This window comes from Blennius ocellaris (genome assembly GCF_963422515.1).
Source record: "Blennius ocellaris genome assembly, chromosome: 22".
Taxonomy (NCBI): Eukaryota; Metazoa; Chordata; class Actinopteri; order Blenniiformes; family Blenniidae; genus Blennius; species Blennius ocellaris.
In genome coordinates, this window is record NC_137671.1 from 2,209,239 (window position 1) to 2,237,041 (window position 27,803).

The 27,803-nt window shown below is 47.3% G+C and overlaps 3 protein-coding genes across 3 annotated transcripts in view; 2 read left to right on the plus strand and 1 right to left on the minus strand.

The window, feature by feature from the left end:
• The window catches only part of rassf3 (Ras association domain family member 3), a gene marked incomplete at its 5' end in the record, with an annotated part of 40,102 nt that extends 29,407 nt beyond the window's left edge, over nucleotides 1–10,695 (plus strand). The window contains 5 exons of the mRNA XM_080518542.1: nucleotides 4,570–4,677; nucleotides 5,934–6,131; nucleotides 7,324–7,411; nucleotides 7,808–7,923; nucleotides 8,594–10,695. Coding sequence (XP_080374668.1) covers nucleotides 4,570–4,677; nucleotides 5,934–6,131; nucleotides 7,324–7,411; nucleotides 7,808–7,923; nucleotides 8,594–8,755 — 672 coding nt within the window. The 3' untranslated portion in view covers nucleotides 8,756–10,695. The remainder of the gene's footprint in view (nucleotides 1–4,569; nucleotides 4,678–5,933; nucleotides 6,132–7,323; nucleotides 7,412–7,807; nucleotides 7,924–8,593) is intronic.
• A 2,791-nt stretch (nucleotides 10,696–13,486) lies between these two features.
• LOC308146547 (adipocyte plasma membrane-associated protein) lies at nucleotides 13,487–19,547 on the plus strand. Its single transcript, XM_080518426.1, has 9 exons — nucleotides 13,487–13,520; nucleotides 14,996–15,090; nucleotides 15,265–15,386; nucleotides 15,533–15,634; nucleotides 15,757–15,909; nucleotides 17,102–17,217; nucleotides 17,529–17,689; nucleotides 17,763–17,958; nucleotides 19,041–19,547. Exons 2-9 carry the CDS (start codon nucleotides 15,002–15,004, stop codon nucleotides 19,245–19,247), a joined length of 1,146 nt encoding a protein of 381 aa, XP_080374552.1. The 5' UTR covers nucleotides 13,487–13,520; nucleotides 14,996–15,001; the 3' UTR covers nucleotides 19,248–19,547.
• Nucleotides 19,548–20,085: 538 nt separating this feature from the next.
• gnsa (glucosamine (N-acetyl)-6-sulfatase a) lies at nucleotides 20,086–27,323 on the minus strand. The gene is made up of 14 exons (XM_080518447.1): nucleotides 27,037–27,323; nucleotides 26,361–26,420; nucleotides 25,256–25,462; nucleotides 25,080–25,145; nucleotides 24,040–24,138; nucleotides 23,529–23,696; nucleotides 23,375–23,457; nucleotides 23,158–23,276; nucleotides 22,956–23,059; nucleotides 22,757–22,858; nucleotides 22,214–22,324; nucleotides 21,994–22,104; nucleotides 21,719–21,879; nucleotides 20,086–20,766 (listed from the first exon to the last, which is right to left on the minus strand). The coding sequence occupies exons 1-14, from the start codon at nucleotides 27,169–27,171 to the stop codon at nucleotides 20,691–20,693; spliced, it is 1,602 nt and encodes a 533-aa protein (XP_080374573.1). The 5' UTR covers nucleotides 27,172–27,323; the 3' UTR covers nucleotides 20,086–20,690.
• Between the last annotated feature and the right edge of the window lie 480 nt (nucleotides 27,324–27,803).

Genomic DNA, 27,803 nt, shown 5'->3' on the forward strand with positions numbered 1-27,803 from the left:
TACGAAGTTTTTTTTTTTTTTCCTTTCAAAGGTTGAGCGTCTCTTTGACTTTGTAGATTGACGCCGTTGACTTTTGATTTGCTGCTCAACTTATGAAACACGTTGCACCAAAAGTCTGGATCTGATATGAACATTGTGATTCCGTTGTTCGGGTTTTGCCATCATGATTCCTTTTTTTAGTTCCATAAGACCAAACAAGGTTTTAAAAGAGTCTGAAGTTTCTCTAGAAGAGCTTCAAACATGATTTATGATGCCACAATGAAGATCTGCTGAGTCAGCGGTTTGTTGAGACCGTGTGTGTGTGTGTGTGTGTGTGTGTGTGTGTGTGTGTGTGTGTGTGTGTGTGTGTGTGTGTGTGTGTGTGTGTGTGTGTGTGTGTGTGTGTGTGTGTGTGTGTGTGTGTGTGTGTGTGTGTGTGTGTGTGTGTGTGTGTGTGTGTGTGTGTGTGTTGCCCGTTAGCAGGAATGCTGGGAGGAAAGGTGTGGCCGGTCTCCACTTCCCCCCCCACCCTCCACAGGAAGCCTCACACAGTGGTGGGGGGGGGGGGGGGGGGGGGGTGTTACAGGGTCACGGGGCGATGGAGGGATAGAACAGCATCTTGAAAGTTTTTAATGTCGAGGAGAAAGAAAGTGAAGCTTCCAGATTTTTTACAACCTTAATACTTAATATTATATCTTCAATTTTGAAGAAGAAAGAATGAAGCAGCTTTCACCATTAAATCCCCGTGACGGGAGTGTAGTGGAGTGACTCTCAGGCCCCGCCCACACGAGCCAAAACCACTTTTTTTTTTTTTTTCTCCCCGAGGTTCTTAAAAAAACCTCCGTCCACGCGTCACTATGAACACGTAGTACACCTGCCAGGCCTGTAGGGGCGCTGTGACCCACCAAACACACCAACAACGCAGAAGGAAGACATAGAAGTACATAGAAATGTAGAAGTAGACTCCGACGTCATCGTTTTTCCACCTTTGCCAGCCGAGCCGGGGTTTTAAAATTTCCCCACTCTGGGACCCCAGTTTAGTTAAAAACAAAACAATTCCAGGCTCCTGAAGCTCCGCCTCCTGCGGGTGATTGGCCGAAAACAGCTGGTTTTACATGAGCCGGCCTTCTGTGTGCACGGCCCCGCACTGTAGTTTAGTTACTCTCTGAGTTTAGTTACTCTCTATGTATTGTTGTTGTACGCTGGGTGGAGTTACTGAGTTTAGTTACTCACCGAGTTTAGTTACTCACTCAGTCTTGGTTACAGACGGTTTCATTGTTGAACTAAACACAGGAACAGAGACGACATTCTCAATGTCTTTCATGTCAAACAAGCTGGTGAGATCATCATGTTTAGTCTGGAACACACACACACACACACACACACTGGTGGGGGGGGGGGGGGGCAAAGAAAGACAGGAATGCTGCAGGTGTGTGATGAAGAGGAGAGATGAAGGCTGAACGTCAGTTTCCACTCTGGACTGAGATCTTTTTACTTTCCAAAACTCTTTCCCTTGTTGTTCTGTAAGGAACATGGAAGTAAACCTCACAGCAGCTTTACTTGTAATCCAGTCAGATTTAACTCTGTACTCTACTCGAGTAAAGTCTCCCAGTCCTTCCTCCACCTGGGTTCCTGGACGGAGTCCAAAGTGAGTCATGGTGGAATGTTTTGAACGGCCCAGATAAGAGCTCACATGTTGTCTGGTCCAGACCCTGGAGCTGCAGCCCCGCATGTTCTCCAGGTCTCCTCACGGTCCCGATGGTCCACCAGCTGCTCACGGTAATCATCGGGGGGACATGGAGGACCTGCAGGGCTGCAGCTCCACGGTCTGAGGCAGGGAGCCCTGCTGGACGGTAACTCTAAACGTGGAGTAATCGGAGTACAGGGGAGTTGTGGATCCATCCTGCTTCAGTGGGAGGATCTGGACCAGGATCATGACGGTCACATGGCCTCACCTGGTGGTCACATGGTGGTCACATGACCTCAGCTGGTGGTCACATGACCTCACATGGCCTCACCTGGTGGTCACATGGCCTCACTTGGTGGTCACATGGCGGTCACATGACCTCACCTGGTGGTCACATGACCTCAGCTGGTGGTCACATGACCTCACCTGGTGGTCACATGGTGGTCACATGACCTCAGCTGGTGGTCACATGACTTCACATGACCTCACATGGTGGTCACATGACTTCACATGGCCTCACCTGGTGGTCACATGGCCTCACTTGGTGGTCACATGGCGGTCACATGACCTCACCTGGTGGTCACATGACCTCACCTGGTGGTCACATGACTTCACATGACCTCACATGGTGGTCACATGACTTCACATGACCTCACCTGGTGGTCACATGGTGGTCACATGACCTCACATGAGGAAGTGAATGTGTTCATAATGCATTTATCTGGTTTGGTGTACCTCAGGGTTTCCTCAGTAATGAGGATGTGAAGGATTTCCTGTTGATTGTCACACACACACACACACACACACACACACACACACACACACACACACACACACACACACACACACACACACACACACACAGAGGACATGTCAGTGTGGAGTGTCACTGCCTCTCCTCTGTGCTCACAGGTAATCTGCTTACCTGTCAATTCCTGTTAAAGAGCTTAGACTGGTCTGACCTGCTGCTCTGATCGAGACCCGGACCCACACTGAGACCCGGACCCACACTGAGACCTGGAGCCGACCTGAGAAAGAAACAGACCAAGACTTTCTGGAGTGTGTGTGTGTGTGTGTGTGTGTGTGTGTTCTCTCCATATAAGGGTGTATGAGCCTCCTTGGATTCTGCTCCAAGTGTGACTAAGTGGTTTTTAATAGATCAGAGCTGCATGAAGCCTTGTATGAACCCAACCAGCCCAAAGTCCTCCGAGGCTGCTGGTGCCAAGGTCACCTGCAGACCGACAGTCCGTCTCCTGGTTCCTGGACCAGACCCCTGTTACACTCCGTCTCCTGGTTCCTGGACCAGACCCCTGTTACACTCCGTCTCCTGGTTCCTGGACCAGACCCCTGTTACAGTCCGTCTCCTGGTTCCTGGACCAGACCCCTGTTACAGTCCGTCTCCTGGTTCCTGGACCAGACCCTTGTTACAGTCCGTCTCCTGGTTCCAGGACCAGACCCCTGTTGCAGTCCGTCTCCTGGTTCCAGGACCAGACCCCTGTTACAGTCCATCTCCTGGTTCCTGGACCAGACCACTGTTACAGTCCGTCTCCTGGTTCCTGGACCAGACCCCTGTTACAGTCCGTCTCCTGGTTCCTGGACCAGACCACGGTTACAGTCCGTCTCTTGGTTCTACCGGCTCCTGATGATGGAAACACAACTGGTTCTTTGGAGTTGCTCTTTAAGAACTGAACTAGAACCTGGTTCTTTCTAGTGGAACCCTCTCGGTGACTCTTGTCTTAAGACCTGGACTCGTAACCAATTCTCTCGCCTTTTTAAATCACCAAATATAAGAATAGATTCTTGGTCTTTTCTCCTGAAGCACATTAAACTTTTGAAGCTGGACCCTTCAAACACCAACAATCCTCCATTTCTTCTTCTTCCCTCCACAGTGAAAAGACTCAGATCGGTTCCCTTGTGGAGGTTCTGTGTTTCTAACCACCAGTCGGTTCGCAGACTCTGTTGCTTGTTGTTGTTTTGAACAAACGAAACGGGAGGCGTCGTCCACCACTTGAAAGCCCCTCAGATCTTTCCTGCAGAACCTTTCAGTGGTTCCACGTGACTGACGTTAGTTTTTTTTTTTTTTTTTTTTTTACATGTTTTTGCTCCCGGCGGCCTTTTTTTTTTTTTTTTTTTTTTAACGACATTTAATCCTTCAGAAGACGTCTGGAATTCAACAGATGTTCTTCTGAGCTGCACGTGTGTCGTCCTGCCAGCTTTTATCAGCCTCATCCACTTATTTATACTCCACACACACACACACACTGTTTTCTCTGAAGCTCCGCCTCCAGCAGGAGCTTGTCCTCTAAAAATAGAAGCCAGTTGCAGAACATGAGACACAAAGTGATTTTTTTTTTTTAAAAGGTGTTTTATGTCGGAACATGCAGGTCAAGGCTCCCGCGATTAAATCAGACGAGTTATTCCTGCAGGTCAACATGTTTGTCCTCGTTTGAGGACGCAGGAGTCCCGCAGTCTGTTAACCCGTCTGAAGGAGTGAACGAGTGAATGAATGAAGGAGTCGTCACATGGAGGCTCCATAGAGCTCCATTGTGTGGCGGAGGACCGAGGAAGGACTAAAAATACATGGAGAACGTTTCATCAGCAAAGTTTAGAAGCTTCCTGGACTCCAAGGCTCGGTTTTAGTTTGTAAAGTTTTAGTTTTTTAGTTTTTTGTTTCTTCTTCCACTGGCGTTGGAGAACCGGCTGATCTTCATTCCGTCGGTACGGCGGATTATCGCTGCGACGCCTCGGATAATAAAGTCAGTTTGTTCAGTTTGTATCGTTCTGGAGAAGATTCTGTTTCTTCTTCTTCTTCTTCTTCTTCTTCTTCGGTCGGTCGTGGTGTGAAGACGTCCTCTCGCCGTCTTCCTCCGCTCATCCACTCGTCCTCTGTTCTGTCCCGTCAGGATGTGGAGAGGGAGAGAGAGCTGAGGACGGAGTTCAGCAGGGAGGAGATCAGACTGAAGATCGACCAGTACAACGTCCTGACCAGAGACCACCTGAAGATGACGCTGGTGAGTCCAGGACCGAGACCACGCCGTCCTGCAGGTCCATTCCTCTGGGGACAGGACGGGGGAGGACGGGGGAGGACGGGGGAGGACGGGGGAGGACGGGGGAGGACGGGGGAGGACGGGGGAGGACGGGGGAGGACGGGGGAGGGCGGGAGAGGGCGGGAGAGAACGGGACCTCCTGTTCTCCTCTGGTTCTCCTCTTGTTCTCCTCCTGTTCTCCTCCTGTTCTCCTCTTGTTCTCCTCTTGTTCTCCTCTTGTTCTCCTCTTGTTCTCCTCTTGTTCTCCTCCTGTTCTCCTCTTGTTCTCCTCTTGTTCTCCTCTTGTTCTCCTCTTGTTCTCCTCCTGTTCTCCTCCTGTTCTCCTCCTGTTCTCCTCCTGTTCTCCTCCTGTTCTCCTCTTGTTCTCCTCTTGTTCTCCTCCTGTTCTCCTCCTGTTCTCCTCTTGTTCTCCCCTTGTTCTCCCCTTCTTCTCCTCTTGTTCTCTTCTTGTTCTCCCCGTGTTCTCCTCCTGTTCTCTTCTTGTTCTCCTCCTGTTCTCTTCTTGTTCTCTTGCTGTTTCCCTCCTCAACACGTCTCTCATCAAAACTTCCATACTATCAGTGCTCACTCTGTGATTCCAGATGATTCTAGATTATTCAGGATCATTGTAGGTGATTCCAGGTAATTCCAGGTGATTCCAGGTGATTGTATAACCACAGAATCAATCCAGAAGCGTTGAAGAAGCAGCAGGTGACTTTTCCACTTGGTCACTTCCTGGGAAAAACAAATTAAAATCCACAATAAAGGATAAAACATTTAAGAACAATGAAAGTTTGGCAACACAAAGTATTTAGTTTAATTATTAAGTAACTAGAAAACCTTAAAAGATGTGAAGCCGTAGAATTTAATTCTCATAAATCAGAATCTGGTTGAAGCTTCACAGTGGGAGTAAGAGAGACATCTGGTTCGCACTTTGAACAACTGGATTGAGTCCAGATTCTAGTTTGGGTTCGACGTCGCGCCGAATTAAAATGTGACCAGGAACAGAACAATCAAGTAAATCTTCCTCATTTGACAGCTTGTTCTGTGAGATTACCGAGTATTTCAGCTGCCACTCCGTGCGGAGTAATGGGATTACAGCGTGAGGACCATCTGGACGCTGTGGAGACGTCCGGTCGTCTCGCATCACTTCAGATTGAATCTGGATCATCGATCCAGATTCACTGATTCAGACGGGGACCCGGGGGGAGGAGCCTCATGGCGTGTCGTTGTGGTTCCAGGGCTCCACCGGCTCGTTCTCCGGATCGTTCTCCGGCTCCTTCACGGGATTCATCCAAGTCCAGATGGACCTGCGGCGGCCGGTGACGGTGCGGGGGGGTCAGCGGGGGCCCGGGGGGGCCCTGGTGGGGGAGGCCTTCTATCTGCCCCGGGGGGTCACCAACACGCTGCACATCAGCTCCAATAACACAGTCCGACAGGTGGTGCACACACGCACACACACACACACACACACACACACACACACACACACACACACACACAGTGACTTAATTACAGTGTGCTGACAGAAGTTGACCAGAGGAGAGTTGATGTTTAATTTCATTACCTGGGATCAGTGTGTCACTGGACTGCTGCTGCCCAGGGGTGTGTAGACACACACACACACACACACACACACACACACACACACACACACACACACACACACACACACACACACACACACACACACAGTGTACTCTGTAACTACACAGCACCAGGTTCGTACTAAACACTCGTAGCAACCTGATCACCAGTAGAGAGAGCCTGATATCACTCTGTAGTTTAACTGCTGAGCAGAGAGCTACATGCTACATGCTAAAGAGTTTCAGGGCTCACACACCAGCAATGCTAAATGCTACATGCTAAAGAGTTTCAGGCTCACACACCAGCGATGCTACATGCTAAAGAGTTTCAGGCTCACACACCAGCGATGCTACATGCTAAAGAGTTTCAGGGCTCACACACCAGCAATGCTAAATGCTACATGTTAAAGAGTTTCAGGCTCACACACCAGCGATGCTACATGCTAAAGAATTTCAGGCTCACACACCAGCGATGCTACATGCTACATGTTAAAGAGTTTCAGGGCTCACACACCAGCAATGCTACATGCTACATGCTAAAGAGTTTCAGGGCTCACACACCAGCAATGCTACATGCTACATGCTAAAGAGTTTCAAGGCTCACATCAGCAATGCTACATGCTAAAGAGTTTCAGGCTCACACACCAGCGATGCTACGTGCTACACCTAATCATAGCCATATGGTTTGCTTGTGGAGTATGAAGTAGGCTTCATGGTATTTAAAAAATACTTGTATCAGTACACTGTAAGGACAGGTAGATAGTACTTGTAAATTTGTACAATTCAAAGGTACCATATTTAATTTTGTGTTAAAAAAATCATCATACTTCCTGTTGTAATACCAGTTTGGACCACAAGGTGTTGTAGGGAGTTACTTTGTAGCCACTTTGGAGATTCATTCACCAACCTTGTAGTTTGATTAAATACTACAACGCAGTGACTCACTACGCCACCTGGTGGATTGAAGAAGTATCTGCCAGTACAGTATTCTACACAATCGTCTGAAAGTGACGTAGATCAACTGAAGCTCGCGTTTTATTTCCAGGTGATCGTCGCTCTGCTGAACAAGTTCACCGTCGCAGACAATCCTGCCAAGTACGCCTTGTACAAACGCTACCGCAGGGAGGAGCAGGGTGAGACACACACACACACACACACACACACACACACACACACACACACTGGTGCAGTGTGTATAAATACAACACATCCCGCCTGTGAAGCAGCTGTCGGAGGTTTGATGCTCTCAGGTCGTCTTTCATTGGCTTCACGTCTCAGACTTCAGATTAAAAGCACATTAAAGACGTGAATTAAAAAGATGCCGGTTTGGAAGTCTCGAGTCTTTTCAGCCGCGACTTTATGGAGTTTGTGGGAAAGTGGAGACGGCTTTAATGAAGTGTGTGTGTGTGTGTGTGTGTGTGTGTGTGTGTGTGTGTGTGTGTGTGTGTGTGTGTGTGTGTGTGTGTGTGTGTGTGTGTGTGTGTGTGTGTGTGTGTGTGTGTGTGTGTGTGTGTGTGTGTGTGTTGTAGTGTATGTGTGTAAGCTGGCGGATGGCGAGCGGCCGCTGTTCCTCCGTCTGATGGCGGGACCCGACGCCGACACACTGAGCTTCGTCCTGAGAGAGCAGCAGACTGGAGAGGTCATGGTAAATACTCTCTCTCTCTCTCTCACTGTCTCTCTCTCCCTCTCTCTGTCTCTCCCTCTCCCTCTCTGTCTCTCTATGTCTCACTGTCTCTCTCGCTCTCTCTCTCTCTCTCGCTCTCTCTGTCTCTCACTGTCTCTCTCACTCACTCTCTCTTTCTCTCTCTCTCTCACTCTCTCTCTCTCTTTCACTCTTTCTCTCTCTCTTTCACTCTCTCTCACTCTCACTCTCTCTCTCTGTGTGTCTCTCTCTTTCTCTCTCTCTTTCACTCTCTCACTCTCTCTTTCTCTCTCTTTCTCTCTCTCTCACTGTCTCTTTCTCTTTCTCTCTCTCTCACTCTCTTTCACTCTCTCACTCTCTTTCTCTCTCTTTCACTCTCTCACTCTCACTTTCTCTTTCTCTTTCTCTCTCTCTCACTGTCTCTTTCTCTTTCTCTCTCTCACTCTCTTTCTCACTCTCTCTCTCTCTCTCACTCGCTCACGTGACTCGTCCATCTCAGGATCGTGTGTGTGTGTGTGTGTGTGTGTGTGTGTGTGTGTGTGTGTGTGTGTGTGTGTGTGTGTGTGTGTGTGTGTGTGTGTGTGTGTGTGTGTGTGTGTGTGTGTGTGTGTGTGTGTGTGTGTGTGTGTGTGTGTGTGTGTGTGTGTGTGTGTGTGTGTGTGTGTGTCCTCAGTGGGACGCCTTCTCCATCCCCGAGTTGAGGAACTTCCTCCGGATCCTGGAGAAGGAGGAGGAGGAGCAGAGGGAGGCGGTGGTGCGGCGCTACGCCCTCTACAGGCAGAGACTGCAGGAGGCGCTGCAGGAGGTGCAGGAGGAGGCGCAGGGGCCGTCCTAGAGCCCCCCCCCCCCACCCCTCCACCCCCACTCAGACTGGACTGCTGCCCCCTACAGGCACAAAGCAGCAGTGAACTTTAGCCTGAAGCTCAAACAGCTTCTGGATGGAGGGATGAAGGTCCTGGATGGATGGAGGGGATGAAGGTCCTGGATGGATGGAGGGATGAAGGTCCTGGATGGATGGAGGGATGAAGGTCCTGGATGGATGGAGGGATGAAGAACTAAAAGCATGAACAGCTGAAAGACACCAAAGATTCACTCACTGTGCCAAAAAAAAATCACTCTTTCATCCTTCATCCCCCGTTTCTGTCGTGACTCCTGGAGTCCTCTGACTCTTTGTTCTGTCCTTTCAAGGTGCAGTTTGTCCTTGTAGTTCCACAGGAGTCCAGCGGGGGGGCGGCAGCGAGCCGCTTCAGGTCCCACTGGTTTGACTCCACCTGACCGTTTTGTGTCCAGACGTGGATTTACGTGGCCGCTCTGCACCTTTAACCTCCCGTCGTTTCTATTTAATTTGTTTTAAAGGTCTGTAAATATTTTTTCTCCTTTTAATTTATATGGTTGAAGTTTTTTTTTTTTTTTTTAAACAAAGTCTTATTTTTCTTTAATATCGGAGGCGGAGAAACGATCTGCTCAGTGACACAGAGAATAGTTTGACTACTGGTGGGACACACACACACACACACACACACACACACACACACACACACACACACACACACGTACAGAGTCTCAAATGTGCCAAAAAGCTTTTTGTGTCTGAATGAAAACATTTAAAATTTGCCATTTAAAACTCAAATCATCATTAAGTTCACTCTAGTTTGACTTGATTTAAAGAAACGTAATTCATATTTATATTTGTCAGTTTATAATTATGTTGCATCCCTTTAAAGTTTTATTCACTTTATATATTTATTTAATAGTTTTATTGACTTTAGAACAAATGAAATGTCAGACTATTTAAACGTCAGGTCATTATTGACATCATCAATGTTTTATTCAATATTTTCCAGGATTTAACATCAACTAAAGTAAGTTTATCAATGATAAATGATATATTATTATTAAATTAAGGTTTTTGGAAGCTTTAGTATGAACTCAAGTCTTTTTTATATAATATTTTCCTTTTATTTTGAAGAAATTAGGCCCTTTTTGCTGGTTTTGTGTTTCCATGCTGGGCTGATAACCAAAGTTTCAGTGTAAACTGACGGTTCGGAGGGTTTTTGGCTCATTTCAGACTCGTGGTGTCGAAGTTGGACTGAATCCTGCAGGTTTGACTTCAAACATTAGAAGAAAAGCAGTTTCGGTTTCCCGTCGGAGGAAAAAGAGCGAAGGGAGAAGCTTTAAGACGCTCTGGCCCGTTTGGGACGATTTTAAAGGTTGATTCTCCGTCGGGCGAGGCGTCGAGTGACCTCTGACCTCTGACCACAGGAAGTGGAAGTGAAAACAGGAAGTGAGCGGTGGAGCAAAGCATGCTGGGAGTTTTTAAAGGGTTGAGAGGAAGTGATGTGAAGGAAGTTTTGTCCAGGTTTGTGGGATAAAGAGCAGATTCAGTCCTCCTTCCGGTGTGGTGGCGCCATCTAGTGGTCAAACTTTATAATGCGATTTAACCAAAGATGCAGAAAGTACAGTTTATATAGAACAATATATATATTTAGAGTTTATTTTAAGGTTTTTGTTTTCTTTGTAACGGAGTTTATTTGACTGTAAATACACTGGCTGGTCGTACGGAGGCAACAAGAAGCCTGAGATTAAATGGAAATTCAACTACATTCCTGGATTAACGGAGGATTACGCCGCGCTGCATCCCGGGAAATGTAGTACTTCAAGGTAAAGCTGACGAAATATTCAACATCCAGGTGTTTTTCTTCGAGTTTGACCTCTTTTCTGGTTTATAAAGATTAAAATTTGAAACATTTGCTCACCAGCCTCTTTTATTTGTTTCATTTCCAGTTGGTCAATATTTATTAAAAGTTGTTTTTTTTTTTTTTTACTTGAATATGTGTATTTTATAAACAAATATTTAATGTCAACACATAATCTGGTTGACAACATAAAGAATAAAAACGTTAGAATTTTGTACAGTTGATAATTTGGTTAGAATAGAAATTTAAACAGCAATTTCTATTAAGAAATAATATCAACATTTCCTGGATGATTTATATTCAACTGAAAACGCTGAATTGTTTTGGAAATGTGTGAAAGAAACTATAAAGCATTAAACCTAATTCAAACCACAAAGTAAAAAAAAAAAATCAAAAATCCTTTAATGAAGTTGATTTAAAAACGGACTATTTAGAAGAATTTCTCTTCTTGCCTCCGTATGTTAAAACTGAAGTGAGCGTCTCCATGGAAACGGTCGGTAAACAATGTTTCTTTGGGCACTTTAATGACTTGAGGGACGACGGGTGTTAATCTACTCTACTTTCATCTTAATCTCATAAATAATCTGGTTCATCTCGTCGTCACGCGTTTTCTTTTAATGACTGACGTCCACTTTTATTTTGGCGTCTGAGCTTCCTGTGGGAACCTGATTTCCCGTCTCGACTCTTTGACGTGAGCAAAACCTCGGTGGCTCATCGCGATGTGATGACATCATCGTGACATCACAGCAGGCGAACGCATGTGTTTGTTTACTCGGGTCGTCGAAGCCTCGTTTACATTTTTCGAGTAATGAAAGTTGAAAAACGAACGCTGGCGGCCACTAGTGGTCACACACCAACACCACATGCTTTTCATTGTTGCTGCCGTTTCCATGGAAACCAACGTCGTTTTCAAAACGTTGGCGTGTGAACGTGAGACTTTTCTGAAACGAAAACGTGTTTTCAATTCAAATGTTAATGTTGTGTGAACACACACACACACACACACACACACAGTTTTCCCTCCGCAGGTCGAACTCGTCCAATAAAACAAACTCCAGCAGAACAAACGACTCGGAGCATTTTCAGCTTTTCTGATCAAACAGAATCAAAATGGTTTTATTGAATCGGTCTGAGAGGTCAAAGTTCAATCAGAGACTTAGGCTTTATTGATCTTAGGTTTTATTGATCTTAGGTTTTATTGATCCTAGGCTTTATTGATCTTAGGTTTTATTGATCTGAGGTTTTATTGATCTTAGGTTTTATTGATCTTAGGTTTTATTGATCCTAGGCTTTATTGATCTTAGGTTTTATTGATCTTAGGTTTTATTGATCTTAGCCTTTATTGATCTTAGCCTTTATTGATCTTAGGTTTTATTGATCTTAGGTCTGGGATTAGTTTCCAGACCTCCTTTTCAGTGAATCAATCAGCAGTTTTCAACAGAAACATTCAAACAGCTGATTGATTCACTGAACCGATCAATAAATGTCCTGATCAATAGAATTACTGTTTTATCACGCTGGTCACATTCTGACCTGGTGAGACCTGGAGAGACCTGGAGAGACCTGGAGAGACCTGGAGAGACAGGGACCAGCATGATGAGACAGAGACCAGTGGACCATGGTCTTCATAGACCAGTAGACCTCATGAACTTCGTGGACACGTATTTGAAACAGTCTCTAAGCTTTAATTTTGAAGTAAAGTATTTGAAACTGTCTCTAAGCTTTTATTGTGAAGTTTAGTATTTGAAACTGTCTCTGAGCTTTTATTGTGAAGGGAAGATAACTCTGCTGCTGAGGATCAAAGCTGCTCTTTAATTCAGCCTGGCAGAGTTTCTATTGTGTGTCTGAGCAGTTTGGAACAAAGTGGAGCTCCGAGCTCCTCCTCCTGTCCTCCTGCTGACCCCGAGAGGAGAAACTCCTCCTGTCCTCTTGCTGTCCTCCTCCTGTCCTCCTGCTGACCCCGAGAGGAGAAACTCCTCCTGTCCTCCTGCTGTCCTCCTCTTGTCCTCCTCCTGTCCTCCTGTCCTCCTGCTGACCCCGAGAGGAGAAACTCCTCCTGTCCTCCTCCTCGGGGTCAGATGAAGGGCAGGAGGAGGAGGAGGAGGAGTTGAGGCTCTATGAACTTCATTAGAGGCACAGGAAGCAGCCCGCTGCTCTTTCAAAGTAAAACCAGCCAACCTTGATTAAAGTCAAATGGAAGTTTTAAAGTCCTCCGTGTGGCTGTGGCGGCTTCTCACTCATTTTTATTCTTTCTGTTATGTCTTTTTGTTTTTTTGTTCCTTAAGCCTTTTTAAAAATCTAATTAATGTTTTGACATCATTTGCAGTTTGTATCCACTTTTTAACCATTTTATCCAGTTTTAACTGTTATTTCTGGGTAAAATCTTTAAATGTGTTCAGCAATTTTACATTCTACTCTTTTAGTAGTTATAGCAATATTTTTTTACACATTTTAACCATAATTTAAACCTATTTTGCAGATTCAGATACATTCAGAGGCGAACCTATCTTTTACATATTTATCATGTTATTTTTTTTTTTATATTTAGAGAGTTTAACAATTTGTTTCAGTCATTTCTAACAATTGCATCTTTTCTTGACGGATTTAAAAGTAAATTAAATAATAATTAAATAATAAAAGTGTTTTTTTTTAAAGATCTTTGTTCATCAAATTAAAAACATGTTCTGTTGAGTCTGAAGAGAAAAAAACAAAAACATTAAATCTCTTTCAGTGCTACACAAACTCAAATCTCTGAGGTTTTAATTTTTTCCGGGCACGGAGAAGTTCTTATTGTGAAGGTCGACGCAGGACGTGCACGTCCCCGATGAGAAGCAGGAACGCGCGCGGCGTTTTGAGTCGCCGTGAACGAGCCGGACGACACGCGCACTGGGAGCCGATCGACATGTGAGTCAAACGATTTGATTTGAGTTTCCGATCAGGAATCAATAGTTTGTAAAGTCCTTCAAAACTCACCGGACGTTCACCGGAAGTCCTCCGCTTTATTGTGACGGCGTCAGTCTGAGCTGGATAAACACCAGATATGCGAAATAAAGTCCTCTTGTACTTCTAATGTTGAATTATCTCGAGATACGGAGCGTTTGAAAAAATAAAAAATAAATTAAGAGCATTTAAAGCCTCTAAAGAAAAATAAAACAATTAAAATGATTTTAAAAGCCTCTTTAAAATGTTTGTAAATGTTTTTCGCAGCTTGTGTTGCTTTCATTCTGTTTTTATTGAGCGAATATCAAAATGTCCTGAAGGAAAAATTTATTTCATTAAACGTCACGTGGGACTTTGTGTATATAAAGTCATTTAAATTGTTTTAACGACAACTTGAGTCTCATTCTCCTTCAGCCTGATTCAAACTTACTGTCTTGACTCTGGTCTTTTGCTGAGGTCTGCTTTAATTCTATATTTAAATACGTTTAATTTGACCTAAAGGGCAGTGAAGAACAGTTTAAAATGAAAGATAAGTCATTAAAGTTGTTTCTGTCTGAACCAACATGTTGATTGACTGATTCTAATAATCATCTTGTCTCTGGGTGGCCTGTGGTGTGTGTGTGTAGTGAATGTGTGTGTAGTGAAGGTGTGTGTAGTGAAGGTGTGATGTGAAGGTGTGTGTGTAGTGAATGTGTGTAGTGATGGTGTGTAGTGATGGTGTGTGTGTGTAGTGAAGGTGTGTAGTGATGGTGTGTGTAGTGATGGTGTGTGTGTGTAGTGAAGGTGTGTGTGTGTAGTGATGTTGTGTAGTGATGGTGTGTAGTGAAGGTGTGTAGTGATGTTGTGTAGTGATGGTGTGTGTAGTGATGTTGTGTAGTGATGTTGTGTAGTGATGGTGTGTGTAGTGAAAGTGTGTAGTGATGGTGTGTAGTGATGGTGTGTAGTGATGTTGTGTAGTGAAGGTGTGTGTAGTGAAAGTGTGTAGTGATGGTGTGTAGTGATGTTGTGTAGTGATGGTGTGTAGTGATGGTGTGTAGTGATGTTGTGTAGTGAAGGTGTGTAGTGATGTTGTGTAGTGATGTTGTGTAGTGATGTTGTGTAGTGATGGTGTGTAGTGATGGTGTGTAGTGATGTTGTGTAGTGAAGGTGTGTAGTGATGTTGTGTAGTGATGTTGTGTAGTGATGGTGTGTGTAGTGATGTAGTGATGGTGTGTGTAGTGAAAGTGTGTAGTGAAGGTGTGTGTAGTGAAGGTGTGTAGTGAAAGTGTATAGTGAAGGTGTGTAGTGAAGGTGTGTGTAGTGATGGTGTGTAGTGATGGTGTGTGTAGTGATGTAGTGATGGTGTGTGTAGTGAAAGTGTGTAGTGAAGGTGTGTGTAGTGAAGGTGTGTAGTGAAAGTGTATAGTGAAGGTGTGTAGTGAAGGTTTATTTCCCATCAGTCCAGGATGTGGAGGAAGTCCTTGTTCGTGGTTCTGCTGGCGGTTTGCCTCCGACTGTACCTGCTGCCGTCTCCCATCGACCCCAAACCCCACCGGTCAGTTTGACTCCCCGTGACCTTTTGACCTTCCAGGGGGGAGGAGAGGGGGGGAGGAGGGAGGAGGGAGGGGGAGGGGTACCTCTTCCACCATGAGAAGGACAAAGTGAAGAAACTGTTTCAACTATACAAGTTATTTACATTTGACATAATTACAATAACCCCCCCCTCCAGGTTGAAGGGGCCCCCTCCGGCCCTGGAGGGCCCGCTGGCGGTCAACACCCGGCTGCAGTCGGGTCGGAGGCTGTTCGCCGGGACGCTGCACGGACCAGAATCCTTCACGGCTGACGAGGACGGTGAGGCGGACCTGGAACCGTCAAGGAGACCAACGCTTGTGTTATTTATTATCTCCACACATTCAACAGTGGGTCATGGGACGTGAAGGGTTCGTGTGTGTGTGTGCGTGTGTGTGTGTGTGTGTGTGTGTGTGTGTGTGTGTCAGGTAACGTGTACACGGGGACGGTGGACGGGAAGCTGTGGAGGATCGGTCCTGACGACAGCCTCACCCTCGTCACACACATGGGACAGGATCTGCCTGAATGTGGTTCGTCTTTCGCTCAAACTGTTAACGTCGAAACTTGACAAAAATCTGAGGTCGTTTATGAGGCGTGTGTGTGTGTGTGTGTGCGTGTGCGTGTGCGTGTGCGTGTGTGTGTGTGTGTGTAGGCAGCAGCTCTGACTTGGAGCCGCTGTGCGGCCGCCCTCACGGCGTCCGCCTGGACCGCCGGGGTCAGCTGATCGTGGCTGACTCGTACCTGGGTCTGCACAGCGTGGACCCCCACAGCGGAGAGAAGACCCTACTGCTGGCCAACGCGCAGGGTAACCTGAGCCTGCCAGTCTATACTGAGGGGGGGAAAAATAAAAGCCCACCACCTGCCAGTCTATACTGAGGGGGGGGAAATAAAAGCCCACCACCTGCCAGTCTATACTGAGGGGGGGGAAATAAAAGCCCACCACCTGCCAGTCTATACTGAGGGGGGGGAAATAAAAGCCCACTACCTGCCAGTCTATACTGAAGGCAAACAAAGCCCTCTACCTGCCAGTCTTTACTGAGGGCAAAAAGGCCCTCCACCTGCCAGTCTATACTGAGGGTCTCAAAGCACTCTACCTGCAAGTCTACACTGAGGGCGGGCAAACCCACTACTGCCAGTCTATACTGAGGTCAAACAAAGCCCTCTACCTGCCAGTCTATACTGAGGTCAAACAAAGCCCTCTACCTGCCAGTCTATACTGAGGGCAAACAAAGCCCTCTACCTGCCAGTCTTTACTGAGGGCAAACAAAGCCCACTACCTGCCAGTCTATGCTGAGGGCAAACAAAGCCCTCTACCTGCCAGTCTATACTGAGGGCAAACAAAGCCCTCTACCTGCCAGTCTATACTGAGGGCAAACAAAGCCCTCTACCTGCCAGTCTATGCTGAGGGAAAACAAAGCCCTCTACCTGCCAGTCTATACTGAGGGCAAACAAAGCCCTCTACCTGCCAGTCTATACTGAGGGCAAACAAAGCCCACTACCTGCCAGTCTATGCTGAGGGCAAACAAAGCCCTCTACCTGCCAGTCTATACTGAGGGCAAACAAAGCCCTCTACCTGCCAGTCTTTACTGAGGGCAAACAAAGCCCACTACCTGCCAGTCTATGCTGAGGGCAAACAAAGCCCTCTACCTGCCAGTCTATACTGAGGGCAAACAAAGCCCTCTACCTGCCAGTCTATACTGAGGGCAAACAAAGCCCTCTACCTGCCAGTCTATACTGAGGGCAAACAAAGCCCACTACCTGCCAGTCTATGCTGAGGGCAAACAAAGCCCTCTACCTGCCAGTCTATGCTGAGGGCGACAAAACCACACTAAGTCCTGAGTCTAATGAGGTCGAGACATTTAAACAGATCAGATATGAATCTTGCTGATTGATTTGTAAAGTTGAGTCTTGATGTGGATCCTGGACTATGTATGGGCGTGTAATCCGTCGTTGAAAGTAATCAGACTACAGCTGTAACACCAGTCTTGTCCTCCCAGGTGCCGATGGCGTTCCCTTTGCCTTCCTCAACGGTTTAGACATTTCCTCCCGAACTGGGGTCATCTACTTCACCGACTCGTCCAGTCGCTGGGGACGCCGACACGTCAAGCTGGAGGTGAGGACAGGAAGTGGACAGGTAGTGGACAGGAAGTGGACAGGGAGTGGACAGGTAGTGGACAGGAAGTGGATAGGAAGTGACAGGAAGTGGACGGGGAGTCAAAGTGGGTTCAGTTCAGGATGGTCCATTCAACAGTTATGAAGGTATGGTTCTGATGGTTCTGATGGTTCTATGGTTCTGATGGCTCTATGGTTCTATTGGTTCCGTGGTTCTGATGGCTCTATGGTTCTATGGTTCTGATGGCTCTTTGGTTCTATGGTTCTAATGGTTCCGTGGTTCTGATGGTTCTGATGGTTCTATGGTTCCAGGTGATCGAGCTGAACGCTCTGGGGCGTCTGCTCTCCTTCGACCCTCAGACTCAGACGGTGAAAGTCCTGCTTGACTCGCTCTTCATGCCCAACGGCGTCGCGCTGGCGCCGGACGAAGACTTCCTGCTGCTGGCGGAGACCAGCCTGGGACGCATCCTGAGGTACACACACACACACACACACTCACACTCACACTCACACTCACACACTAGCGTCTGATGAGTGTGTCTCTAGGTATTGGCTGAAGGGCCCGAAGGCGGGAACCTCCGAGGTCGTCCTTGACAACATGGTCGGTTACCCCGACAACATCCGCCTCAGCGACCACGGAACGTTCCTGGTTGGCATGACAACGCCTCGCTTCCGGAAGCTGCTGCCGCCGTTCCTGGACCTGATCGCTCCGTACCCGGCGGTCAAACGCTTCCTGGCCAAGGTGAGGGCCCAGGACGTCTGTTCTTCTGTCCCTATGTCTCCAGCTGTTCCTCTGTCCACAGCTGTTCTTCTGTCCCTGTGTCTCCAGCTGTTCTTCTGTCCCTGTCTGCAGCTGTTCCTCTGTCCACGGCTGTTCTTCTGTCCCTGTGTCTCCAGCTGTTCTTCTGTCCCTGTCTGCAGCTGTTCCTCTGTCCACGGCTGTTCTTCTGTCCCTGTGTCTCCAGCTGTTCCTCTGTCCCTGTCTGCAGCTGTTCCTCTGTCCACGGCTGTTCTTCTGTCCCTGTGTCTCCAGCTGTTCTTCTGTCCCTGTCTGCAGCTGTTCCTCTGTCCACGGCTGTTCTTCTGTCCCTGTGTCTCCAGCTGTTCTTCTGTCCCTGTCTGCAGCTGTTCCTCTGTCCACGGCTGTTCTTCTGTCCCTGTGTCTCCAGCTGTTCCTCTGTCCCTGTCTGCAGCTGTTCCTCTGTCCACGGCTGTTCTTCTGTCCCTGTGTCTCCAGCTGTTCCTCTGTCCCTGTCTGCAGCTGTTCCTCTGTCCACGGCTGTTCTTCTGTCCCTGTGTCCCCAGCTGTTCTTCTGTCCCTGTCTGCAGCTGTTCCTCTGTCCACGGCTGTTCTTCTGTCCCTGTGTCTCCAGCTGTTCTTCTGTCCCTGTCTGCAGCTGTTCCTCTGTCCACGGCTGTTCTTCTGTCCCTGTGTCTCCAGCTGTTCTTCTGTCCCTGTCCGCAGCTGTTCCTCTGTCCACAGCTGTTCTTCTGTCCCTGTGTCTGCAGCTGTTCCTCTGTCCCTGTGTCTGCAGCTGTTCCTCTGTCCACAGCTGTTCTTCTGTCCCTGTCTGCAGCTGTTCCTCTGTCCACGGCTGTTCTTCTGTCCCTGTGTCTGCAGCTGTTCCTGTGTCTGCAGCTGTTCCTCTGTCCACAGCTGCTCCTCTGTTCCTGTCTCTGCAGTTGTTCCTCTGTCCACGGCTGTTCTTCTGTCCCTGTCTCTGCAGCTGTTCCTCTGTCCACGGCTGTTCTTCTGTCCCTGTGTCTGCAGCTGTTCCTCTGTCCCTGTGTCTGAGTCTCTTCCTCTGTCCCTGGTCTCTGCAGCTGGTTCCTCTGAGCTGGTACAACCTGCTGCTGCCCCGCTACGCCCTGGTTCTGGAGCTGGACCTGGACGGCCGGGTCGTGGACTCTCTCCACGACCCGGCCGGTCGGCTGACCTGGGCCGTCAGCGACGTGTTCCAGCACCGCGGCCGGACGTACCTGGGCAGCACCGACCTGCCGTTCCTGGCCGTCCTGGAGCAGCAGCCCTGAAGAACCAGAGACCTCAGGCAAGGCGAACTCTTCCCTGGTCCTGGACAACTCTTTTCCCACTTCCAGTCACGACACCAGGAGACAAAACTAATGTTTCGACCATAAATAATGACGGGTTCATGAGTTTTTAGCTGAAAAACACTAACTTTCGGAGTAATCCTACAAAGTGTTGAGACTTTTACCTGAAGGGAAATTAAAGTTTTCACCTGAATGAACATTGTTTTAACCGAGTAGAAGAAACTGGAAGAAACATTTGAATTCTAATGATGAAATCTGCTTTTCCACCTTGTTTACTGTGAGTTTTTATTACGTCAACACTGGAGAGCCTGAAATAAATATTTTGTACTGAGTTTACTTTGTTCTGAGATTTAATCTTGTTGAATAAATGAGCTGCAAATGAAGCAAAAGTTTCTCGTCGTAAACATAACTGGCGTCCGTCTTCCAGGGAGGGAAACCATATAATTAAAGATATTTGACGAATCACAAAATACGTCAATCAACATTAAAATGTTAAATAAGTAATCAAATATTACGTTAATGTAACCTAAAATAATTAGACGTGACAAATAAAAGGCATGTCGAGACGTAACCTGATTAACAAACAAGTTAAGTATCGCAGTACCAGTTTTCACCACCAGATGGTGTCTCCAGTCGCTCAGCAACAGCAGGAAGAATGATTAACACATTAATGAACGAACCCACAGAAAACCTCCCAGAAATATTATTCCACTATTAACCGATGTCCAGAGTGGGTTTGGAAAACAACTCCGCCACCTAGTGGTCACCAGCGGTACGACCTGGAACGCGAGAGCTTGTGGTTGAACATTAATCCAAACAATTCAAGTGACTCTTTTTATTTGGACAAAAAAATAGAAGGCAAAAATACATCAAGTTCATCAAGAAAGAAAAAAAAAACTACCTGAATTAGAAACCCGACGGTACCGAAACACGACGGTTCTGACAGATCGCAAAAGTGCATTCAGTGAACTGAAAGGATCGGAGAGCGCCGACTTCGGTCCAACCAGTCGATAACCGATCAGAGAGCGGGAATCTTCACATGTGACGGTTTGAACGTCGGCGACACAACATTGTTCGGGAAACGCAACAGATTTCATGTCGTGAAGCAAAAGCTTGGAACCAGGTCGCTGAACCAGGTCGGACATTTAGACGAGCTGGTTATATGGTGATATGAACGAGCAGAAACGAACGCGATCTCACTCCGATCTGTCTTTTTCTCACATTTATCGACAAACTGGCTGACTTAGCCCCGCCCCCATACTCGTCCCCCACCCCCCTTCCTTCCAGGAAATTAAAGAAACACCGTGATCAGCTGATCCCTTCTTCATCCACCCATTAAAAAAAAAAAAAAAGTGTGGCTCAGGAAGCCCAAAACAAGGCAGCAACCCGGCAAGGAGAGGCCCCGCCCCCCTCCAGCCCCGCCCCTCAATTCAGCCTCTGTCGCAGTCTGTTGGGCCGCCAGCTGTGGCTCCGGAACATCTGTCGAGGGTCGAACTTATACCTGGAGAAGAAACGAGAAACCGTCAGTGACGCTTTGGCCTGACGGAACGATACTGAAGAAATCGGAATTCAGCCTCGAGAACGGGAACGTTTTCACGGTGTAAAGTAACAAACTGAAAGGTACCGATACCAGGAGGTACAGATATCAGGAGGCTGATATAGATACAGAGAGGTACTGATATGGGGAGGCACCAATACCAGGAGGTACAGATGCAGAGAGGTACCGATACTGGGAGGTACCGATACTGGGAGGTACCGATACCGCTGCCATTACCGGCCCAAGACTGATGCCTTGAACTTCACGCCATTTTCAACGTTTTTCTTTCTTTCCAGGTCTTCTTTGGTTGTTAAACTGAAGTTTTGGTTGTAGATTTCTGATCGGGTCAGAACGAGACAATGCTGGAGGGATTTACCGATACTGGCACCAGGATCATTTTTAAACTGTTGACTAGCACTTGTCCTCCAGCTTCTCAAGACTTATTTTTACTGTCGTGGAAGATCCCCCCCCCCCCCCCCCACAAAAAAAAAATTTTGGTTTTGTTCCCCAGGTTTGGTCAAAACAGAAGATTTCAGTATAAATGCACCGATACCAGTATCAGTCCGATACCATATGCAAGTACTGGTCCGATTCCACTTTACAGTATTAGTTTTAATTAGTATGGGTCCGATACTGTGTACAGATACACAACCTCGTACTTCAGCCTCTCAGAACTCTAGGTTTTTTCTTATTTCGTGATAATAAACGGAGCATATTTGGGTAAAAAAAAACAGATTAGTAGAACAGCAGTGACAGAAGCCAGTATCGGTCCCGTCCTGTATCGGTCCCACAATTTCAGGATCGATGTGTGACTTTTCTTGAAGATAAACCAGCACTAGCGCTCCAGGCTCGGCCAAGGTCTGCGCTTCGCGAGTCCTTCACAGTAAAAGCGCGGCAGCGGCGGAGTGGTACCGACCTCGGGTCGAACACGCCGGGGGTGCGGCACGCCGGGCCGGAGCAGGACTGCAGCATCATCAGCCGGTGGTTCATCTTCTCCAGCACTTCCTGGTCGATGCTCTTGGCGATGTTGGTGAGCTGGAAGGGGTCGGCCGTCAGGTTGTAGACCTCCACGAACACCTGCGAGCAGCGAGGCGCTTTGAGAACTGAAAACCCGATTCCACCAGTAGGTGTCGCCACATTTCTAATCTCATATTTCGAAAAAAAAATTTTTTTTTAATTCTTCCATGTTACCTCGTTGTCATCAAACTCGCAGTACTGCAGGTTGGCAGAGGGGGCGACGGTGCGCACGCACGCGTACGTGTTGTTGTACGCGTCCTCACACACGCAGTCCGGGAAACACGACTGAGGAGGGAAAGAGCAGTTCAGTACCGCTAGCGCCGCTTCCCTCAGGGTTTTTCTGATTGAAGGTATATGTGTGTGTGTGTGTGTGTGTGTGGCGCTTTGATCGCACCCAGACTCCCGGGCCCAGCAGGGGGCAGGACGGGTCGTACACGTCGCTGCCCTCGCCTTCGTACTCCACCAGGAGGTCCGTCCTCCAGCTGCTGCTGTTCACCTGCCCATGCTGGTAACACACACACACACACACACACACACACACACACACACGGTTTTACGACTTCAGTTTGATCCCACATTGTGATTTTAAGATTCAAAAAAAAAAATGAAAATAATAAAAATCTTGGGATTTTGTCAGTGAATCCTCTCCGTCAAAATAATAGAAAAGCTGCAATCAAAACTCCTAGCTAGCTTGCAAAACACGACAGAGATGAGTTTAATTAAGTTAAAATCTAAACCCCACGATGACGCATCAGACACGAAGAAATAAACACTGGATTCCACCGGCTGACGAGCTCAGAGGTGACTCTGTCTCCCCCTGCTGGTCCACCATGAACGGTGCAGCAGGTGGACGAGCGCCGCTCCGGCTGGGAGGCGAGGCGACGGCTCCGCGGCCGCGCGGCCGTGGGGGACGGGTGCGTTTTGTTTTCGCGCTCACCAGGACGGGCAGGAAGGACACGCCGTCCATCTGGGTCTTGTTGACGTCGTAGCCGGCGATGTCCAGGAAGGTCGGAGCGAGGTCCACATTGGCCACCAGCATCTGGGGGGGGTCATGGAGAGATTGTGTGTGCGTGTGTGTGTGCGCGTGTGTGTGTGTGTGTGTGTGTGTGTGTGTGTGTGTGTGTGTGTGTGTGTACCTGGCTGGTCTGGTTGGGTTTGATGTTCGGTCCTCGGACCATCAGAGGAACTCGGATGTCGAACTCGTAGAGCTGACGTTTGTCCATCGGGAGAGAAAACTGACCTGAAGCAGCAGAGAGAGCGCTGAGTGTGTGTGTGTGTGTGTGTGTGTGTGTGTGTGTGTACACACACGCACACCTACTACTACACACACACGCCTACCTGTGTGGTAGCCGTTATCAGACGTGAAGAAGACGTAGGTGTTGTCCAGTTCCCCTCTGACCTCCAGACGCTTCACGATCTTCTCCACCAGGTCGTCGACCGACAGCAACGTCTGCCACCTGCAGGCGGCAGGGAGTAACTTCAACACCCTTCAGATTAATGTGAGATGGGGGGAGGAGGTGGTGGGGGTGGGGGTGGGGGTGTCGAAGCTACCGACCGTTTCCTGAAGGCTTTGTCCAAGAACTGGACGGACGAGTTGGCCATCGGAGTTTTAGCCTGTCGGATGAGCCAGTGTTTGTCCTGAGGAGACAGAGGAACCTTAGTGTGTGTGTGTGTGTGTGTGTGTGTGTGTGTGTGTGTGTGTGCCGGACCTTCCCGTGGTAGTCGAAGTTGGGGTCCCTGGGGGCCTTGGTGGTGTTGTAGTGGTCTCGGTACTGGGGGGCAGCGACCCAGGGGGAGTGGGGGGCCGGCGTGGAGACCATCATGAAGAACGGCTGGAAGCTGGACTTGTACTGCAGGAAGTCCAGGGACACGTTGGCCTGAACACACACACACACACACACACACACACACACACACACACACACACACACACACACAAAATGTACATAAAAACTAAAATATACAATTTCTTTTTTTACGGTTTTCTTCACTAATTTAACTCAAAACTGCTGAAAATCAAACATTACAAGTTCCTAAAAATCCAAACGTTTGAAGAGTTCTGCTCTGAAAACACACCAAAACAAAAGCCCGTTCATTGTGACGTAATCGGAAATAACAAGGAACGAAACTTAAAGTAGAAAATAATTTAATAATTGATACATTTAATTAAATAAATAGATAAATAATGTGTTGATATTGTCCACTGGACAGACGTCTCACCAGCAGGTCAGTCAGGTAGTCTTTGCTGTAATCGGCTCCGTGCGTCTCAGGCTTCCCGTTAATAGACAGAGTGTAGTTGTAGTACTTTGAGTTCTGGTCCTGGAGACACAAACACAAGCCTCAGTCTCAATGTGAAGGGCAATAATCTGGTGGTAGAGGGGGAAGATGCTCTATAATCTGATGTTAGAGGAGGAAGATGCTCTATAATCTGGCGTTAGAGGAAGATGCTCTATAATCTGGTTGTTAGAGGAAGATGCTCTATAATCTGGTGTTAGAGGAGGAAGATGCTCTATAATCTGGTGTTAGAGGAGGAAGATGCTCTATAATCTGGTGTTAGAGGAGGAAGATGCTCTATGATCTGATGTTAGAAGAGGAAGATGCTCTATAATCTGATGTTGGAGGAAGATGCTCTATAATCTGGTGTTAGAGGAGGAAGATGCTCTATAATCTGGTGTTAGAGGGGGAAGATGCTCTATAATCTGGTGTTAGAGGAGGAAGATGCTCTATGATCTGATGTTAGAAGAGGAAGATGCTCTATAATCTGATGTTAGAGGAAGATGCTCTATAATCTGGTGTTAGAGGAGGAAGATGCTCTATAATCTGGTGTTAGAGGAGGAAGATGCTCTATAATCTGGTGTTAGAGGAGGAAGATGCTCTATAATCTGGTGTTAGAGGAGGAAGATGCTCTATAATCTGGCGTTAGAGGAAGATGCTCTATAATCTGGTGTTAGAGGAGAAAGATGCTCTATAATCTGATGTTAGAGGAGGAAGATGCTCTATAATCTGGTGTTAGAGGAGGAAGCTGCTCTATAATCTGGTGTTAGAGGAGGAAGATGCTCTATAATCTGGACATTAGTGTTGAATTATAATCTCACATTCAGGTAAAAAGGTCAAAATAAGAGTTCAAAGCATCAACAACAACAACAACGTAAACTATTTGAGTCTTCGGGACGAAATGTTTTATAGTTTTGTCTGGTCTGGAGGTGGATCAGTTCCTGGAGACGGAACCGGTTTCAGATTATAATCTGGGTTAATCTCACCAGTCCGACCCAGTAGTTCCAGCCTGGAGGGACGTGCTCGATGCCGCCGGCAGCCTTTTGGCCGTACTGGAGGAGAAAATACCGGAATCACAATCCTGGACAGATTTACAACAATGTGTGTGTGTGTGTGTGTGTGTGTGACAGAAACGATGACTCAGCGCTTTTCTCCGGCTCACCTGGTTGAGGTATTTCCCGGCCAAGAAGGTCTGGTAGCCGGCGGTGCCGCGCAGCAGGACGGGGAAGGCGTGTGGCTCCTCGCTCTTCTGCCAGGCGGCGCTGCTGCAGTTGCCCTCCAGCGTGTTGTTGACCACGCGGTGGTTGTGGGGGTATTTCCCCGTCAGGATGCTAGCCCTGCTGGGGCAGCACAGCGGGCTGGCCACCACCTGGCCACAGGAAGTACATCGTCAGCGTAGTAAACGATACTCGCTCCGTTAGTAAACGATACTCGCTCTGTTAGTAAACGATACTCACCCGTTAGTAAACGATACTCACCCGTTAGTAAACGATACTCGCTCTGTTAGTAAACGATACTCGCTCTGTTAGTAAACAATACTCGCTCTGTTAGTAAACGATACTCACCCGTTAGTAAACGATACTCGCTCTGTTAGTAAACAATACTTGCTCTGTTAGTAAACAATACTCGCTCTGTTAGTAAACGACACTTGCTCTGTTAGTAAATGACACTCACCCCGTTAGTAAACGATACTCACCCGTTAGTAAACGATACTCGCTCCGTTAGTAAACGATACTCGCTCTGTTAGTAAACGATACTCACCCCGTTAGTAAACGATACTCGCTCCGTTAGTAAACGATACTCACCCGTTAGTAAACGATACTCGCTCCGTTAGTAAACGATACTCGCTCTGTTAGTAAATGACACTCACCCCGTTAGTAAACGATACTCGCTCCGTTAGTAAACGATACTCGCTCTGTTAGTAAACGACACTTGCTCTGTTAGTAAACGACACTCACCCCATTAGTAAACGATACTCGCTCTGTTAGTAAACGATTCTCGCTCTGTTAGTAAACGATACTCACCCCGTTAGTAAATGATACTCGCTCTGTTAGTAAACGATACTCACTCTGTTAGTAAACGATACTCACCCCGTTAGTAAATGATACTCGCTCTGTTAGTAAACGACACTTGCTCTGTTAGTAAACGACACTCACCCCGTTAGTAAACGATACTCGCTCTGTTAGTAAACGATACTCGCCCCGTTAGTGAATGATACAGCGTAGCGTTAGTGAGCGATACTCACGGCGTTAGTGAACGATACTCACAGCGTTGGTGAACGATATTCCGGCCTCTCCAATCAGCTTCTTGGTTTTGCTCAGCGGAGTCTGAAAGATGAAAGCGTTTCATCACTTTGTTTCTTTCCTCCAGAGCAGTGAAGGTTTTTCTCCTTCATTTCCAGAGTCGATGTCCAAAGTTCAAGAAAACAAAGAAGGTTTTCTCCACATTTACACATCTTCACAACGATCATGGGTTAATGTTTGACAGAGTCGTCCTGAATGTGTGTGACTTTACGAGATGGGTGTGTTCAGAGAGGGGTGAGAGGAGTGTGTTCAGAGAGGGGTGAGAGGAGTGTGTTCAGAGAGGGGTGAGGGCAGTGTGTTCAGAGAGGGGTGAGAGGGGAGTGTTCAGAGAGGGGTGAGAGGAGTGTGTTCAGAGAGGGGTGAGGGCAGTGCGTTCAGAGAGGGGTGAGGGCAGTGTGTTCAGAGAGGGGGGTGTTTAGAGAGGGGTGTGTTCAGAGAGTGTGTTCAGAGAGAAGTGTGTTCAGAGAGGGGTGAGAGGAGTGTGTTCAGAGAGGGGTGAGAGGAGTGTGTTCAGGCAGAAGTGTGTTCAGAGAGGGGTGTGTTCAGGCAGAAGTGTGTTCAGGCTGTTCATGCAGAGCTCCAACAGGAATGTGGACCGTCAGCGGGGACACTGACGTGTTATAACGGTGTAATAACCTACCAGCCCCCCCATGGTGAGGTCCAGGTCGTCGGTGAGGATCAGGACGATGTTCGGTCTCCGGTAACTCTTCACCCCGCAGCTCCACAGAGTGACGCAGATCAGCACGCAGCACGAAAAGCGGCGCGGCGGGTCCATTTTTATCAGCGGAACCGAACCGAACCGAGCCGAGCCGTGCTGGAGCCGTCCGTCTCCGCCCCGCTGCTCCGACCCGCAGAGGCTGCGTGAAAACTGCGGGAACGGCGTGAAACAACCGTCAACAATGCGCAGCTCCGGCCCGTCTCTCTCTCTCTCTCTCTCTCTCTCTCTCTCTCTCCACTGAGACTTCCGGGTGTAAAAGGTCACGTGACGCGAGAATCAGCTGATATGATGACGTAGTTTGTTTTCTTATACAAACTTTTTTTAACCCCTTTTTTTCCAATGAATTCTAATCGTGCAAAATCTTACACAGTATATCCATTGATATTAATTCAAGAAATGTGTTAAATAGCACCAAATTATTATAAAATACTTACAACCATCAACAAAAGCAGCAACAACAATAATAATAATAATAATGACATTAATAATAAAAGTATTCTTCCTAATATTTTTCAAAAATACTTTAAGGAATAGTATTTGTTCTTAAGGCACCTTGATATTTAATTGTATGGATGCTAATTGAGCAATATTTGTTTCTGTATTTCTACTGTGACGTTGTAATTTGCATATATACATATATATATAAGAAAAAAAGTATTCTATTATATTCTTTCGAATATAATAGAATA

Excerpts from the sequence above, each read along its gene's own strand:
- LOC308146547 (XM_080518426.1), top strand. The coding sequence starts at position 15,002 with ATGTGGAGGAAGTCCTTGTTCGTGGTTCTGCTGGCGGTTTGCCTCCGA. Across the intron at positions 15,635-15,756 it reads ACAGGATCTGCCTGAATGTG|GCAGCAGCTCTGACTTGGAG; the intron begins GTTCGTCTTTCG and ends GTGTGTGTGTAG. Across the intron at positions 17,959-19,040 it reads TCAAACGCTTCCTGGCCAAG|CTGGTTCCTCTGAGCTGGTA; the intron begins GTGAGGGCCCAG and ends TGGTCTCTGCAG.
- gnsa (XM_080518447.1), bottom strand. The coding sequence starts at position 27,171 with ATGGACCCGCCGCGCCGCTTTTCGTGCTGCGTGCTGATCTGCGTCACT. Across the intron at positions 25,146-25,255 it reads CCGGGAAATACCTCAACCAG|TACGGCCAAAAGGCTGCCGG; the intron begins GTGAGCCGGAGA and ends TTTCTCCTCCAG. Across the intron at positions 24,139-25,079 it reads GGAACTACTGGGTCGGACTG|GACCAGAACTCAAAGTACTA; the intron begins GTGAGATTAACC and ends TTGTGTCTCCAG.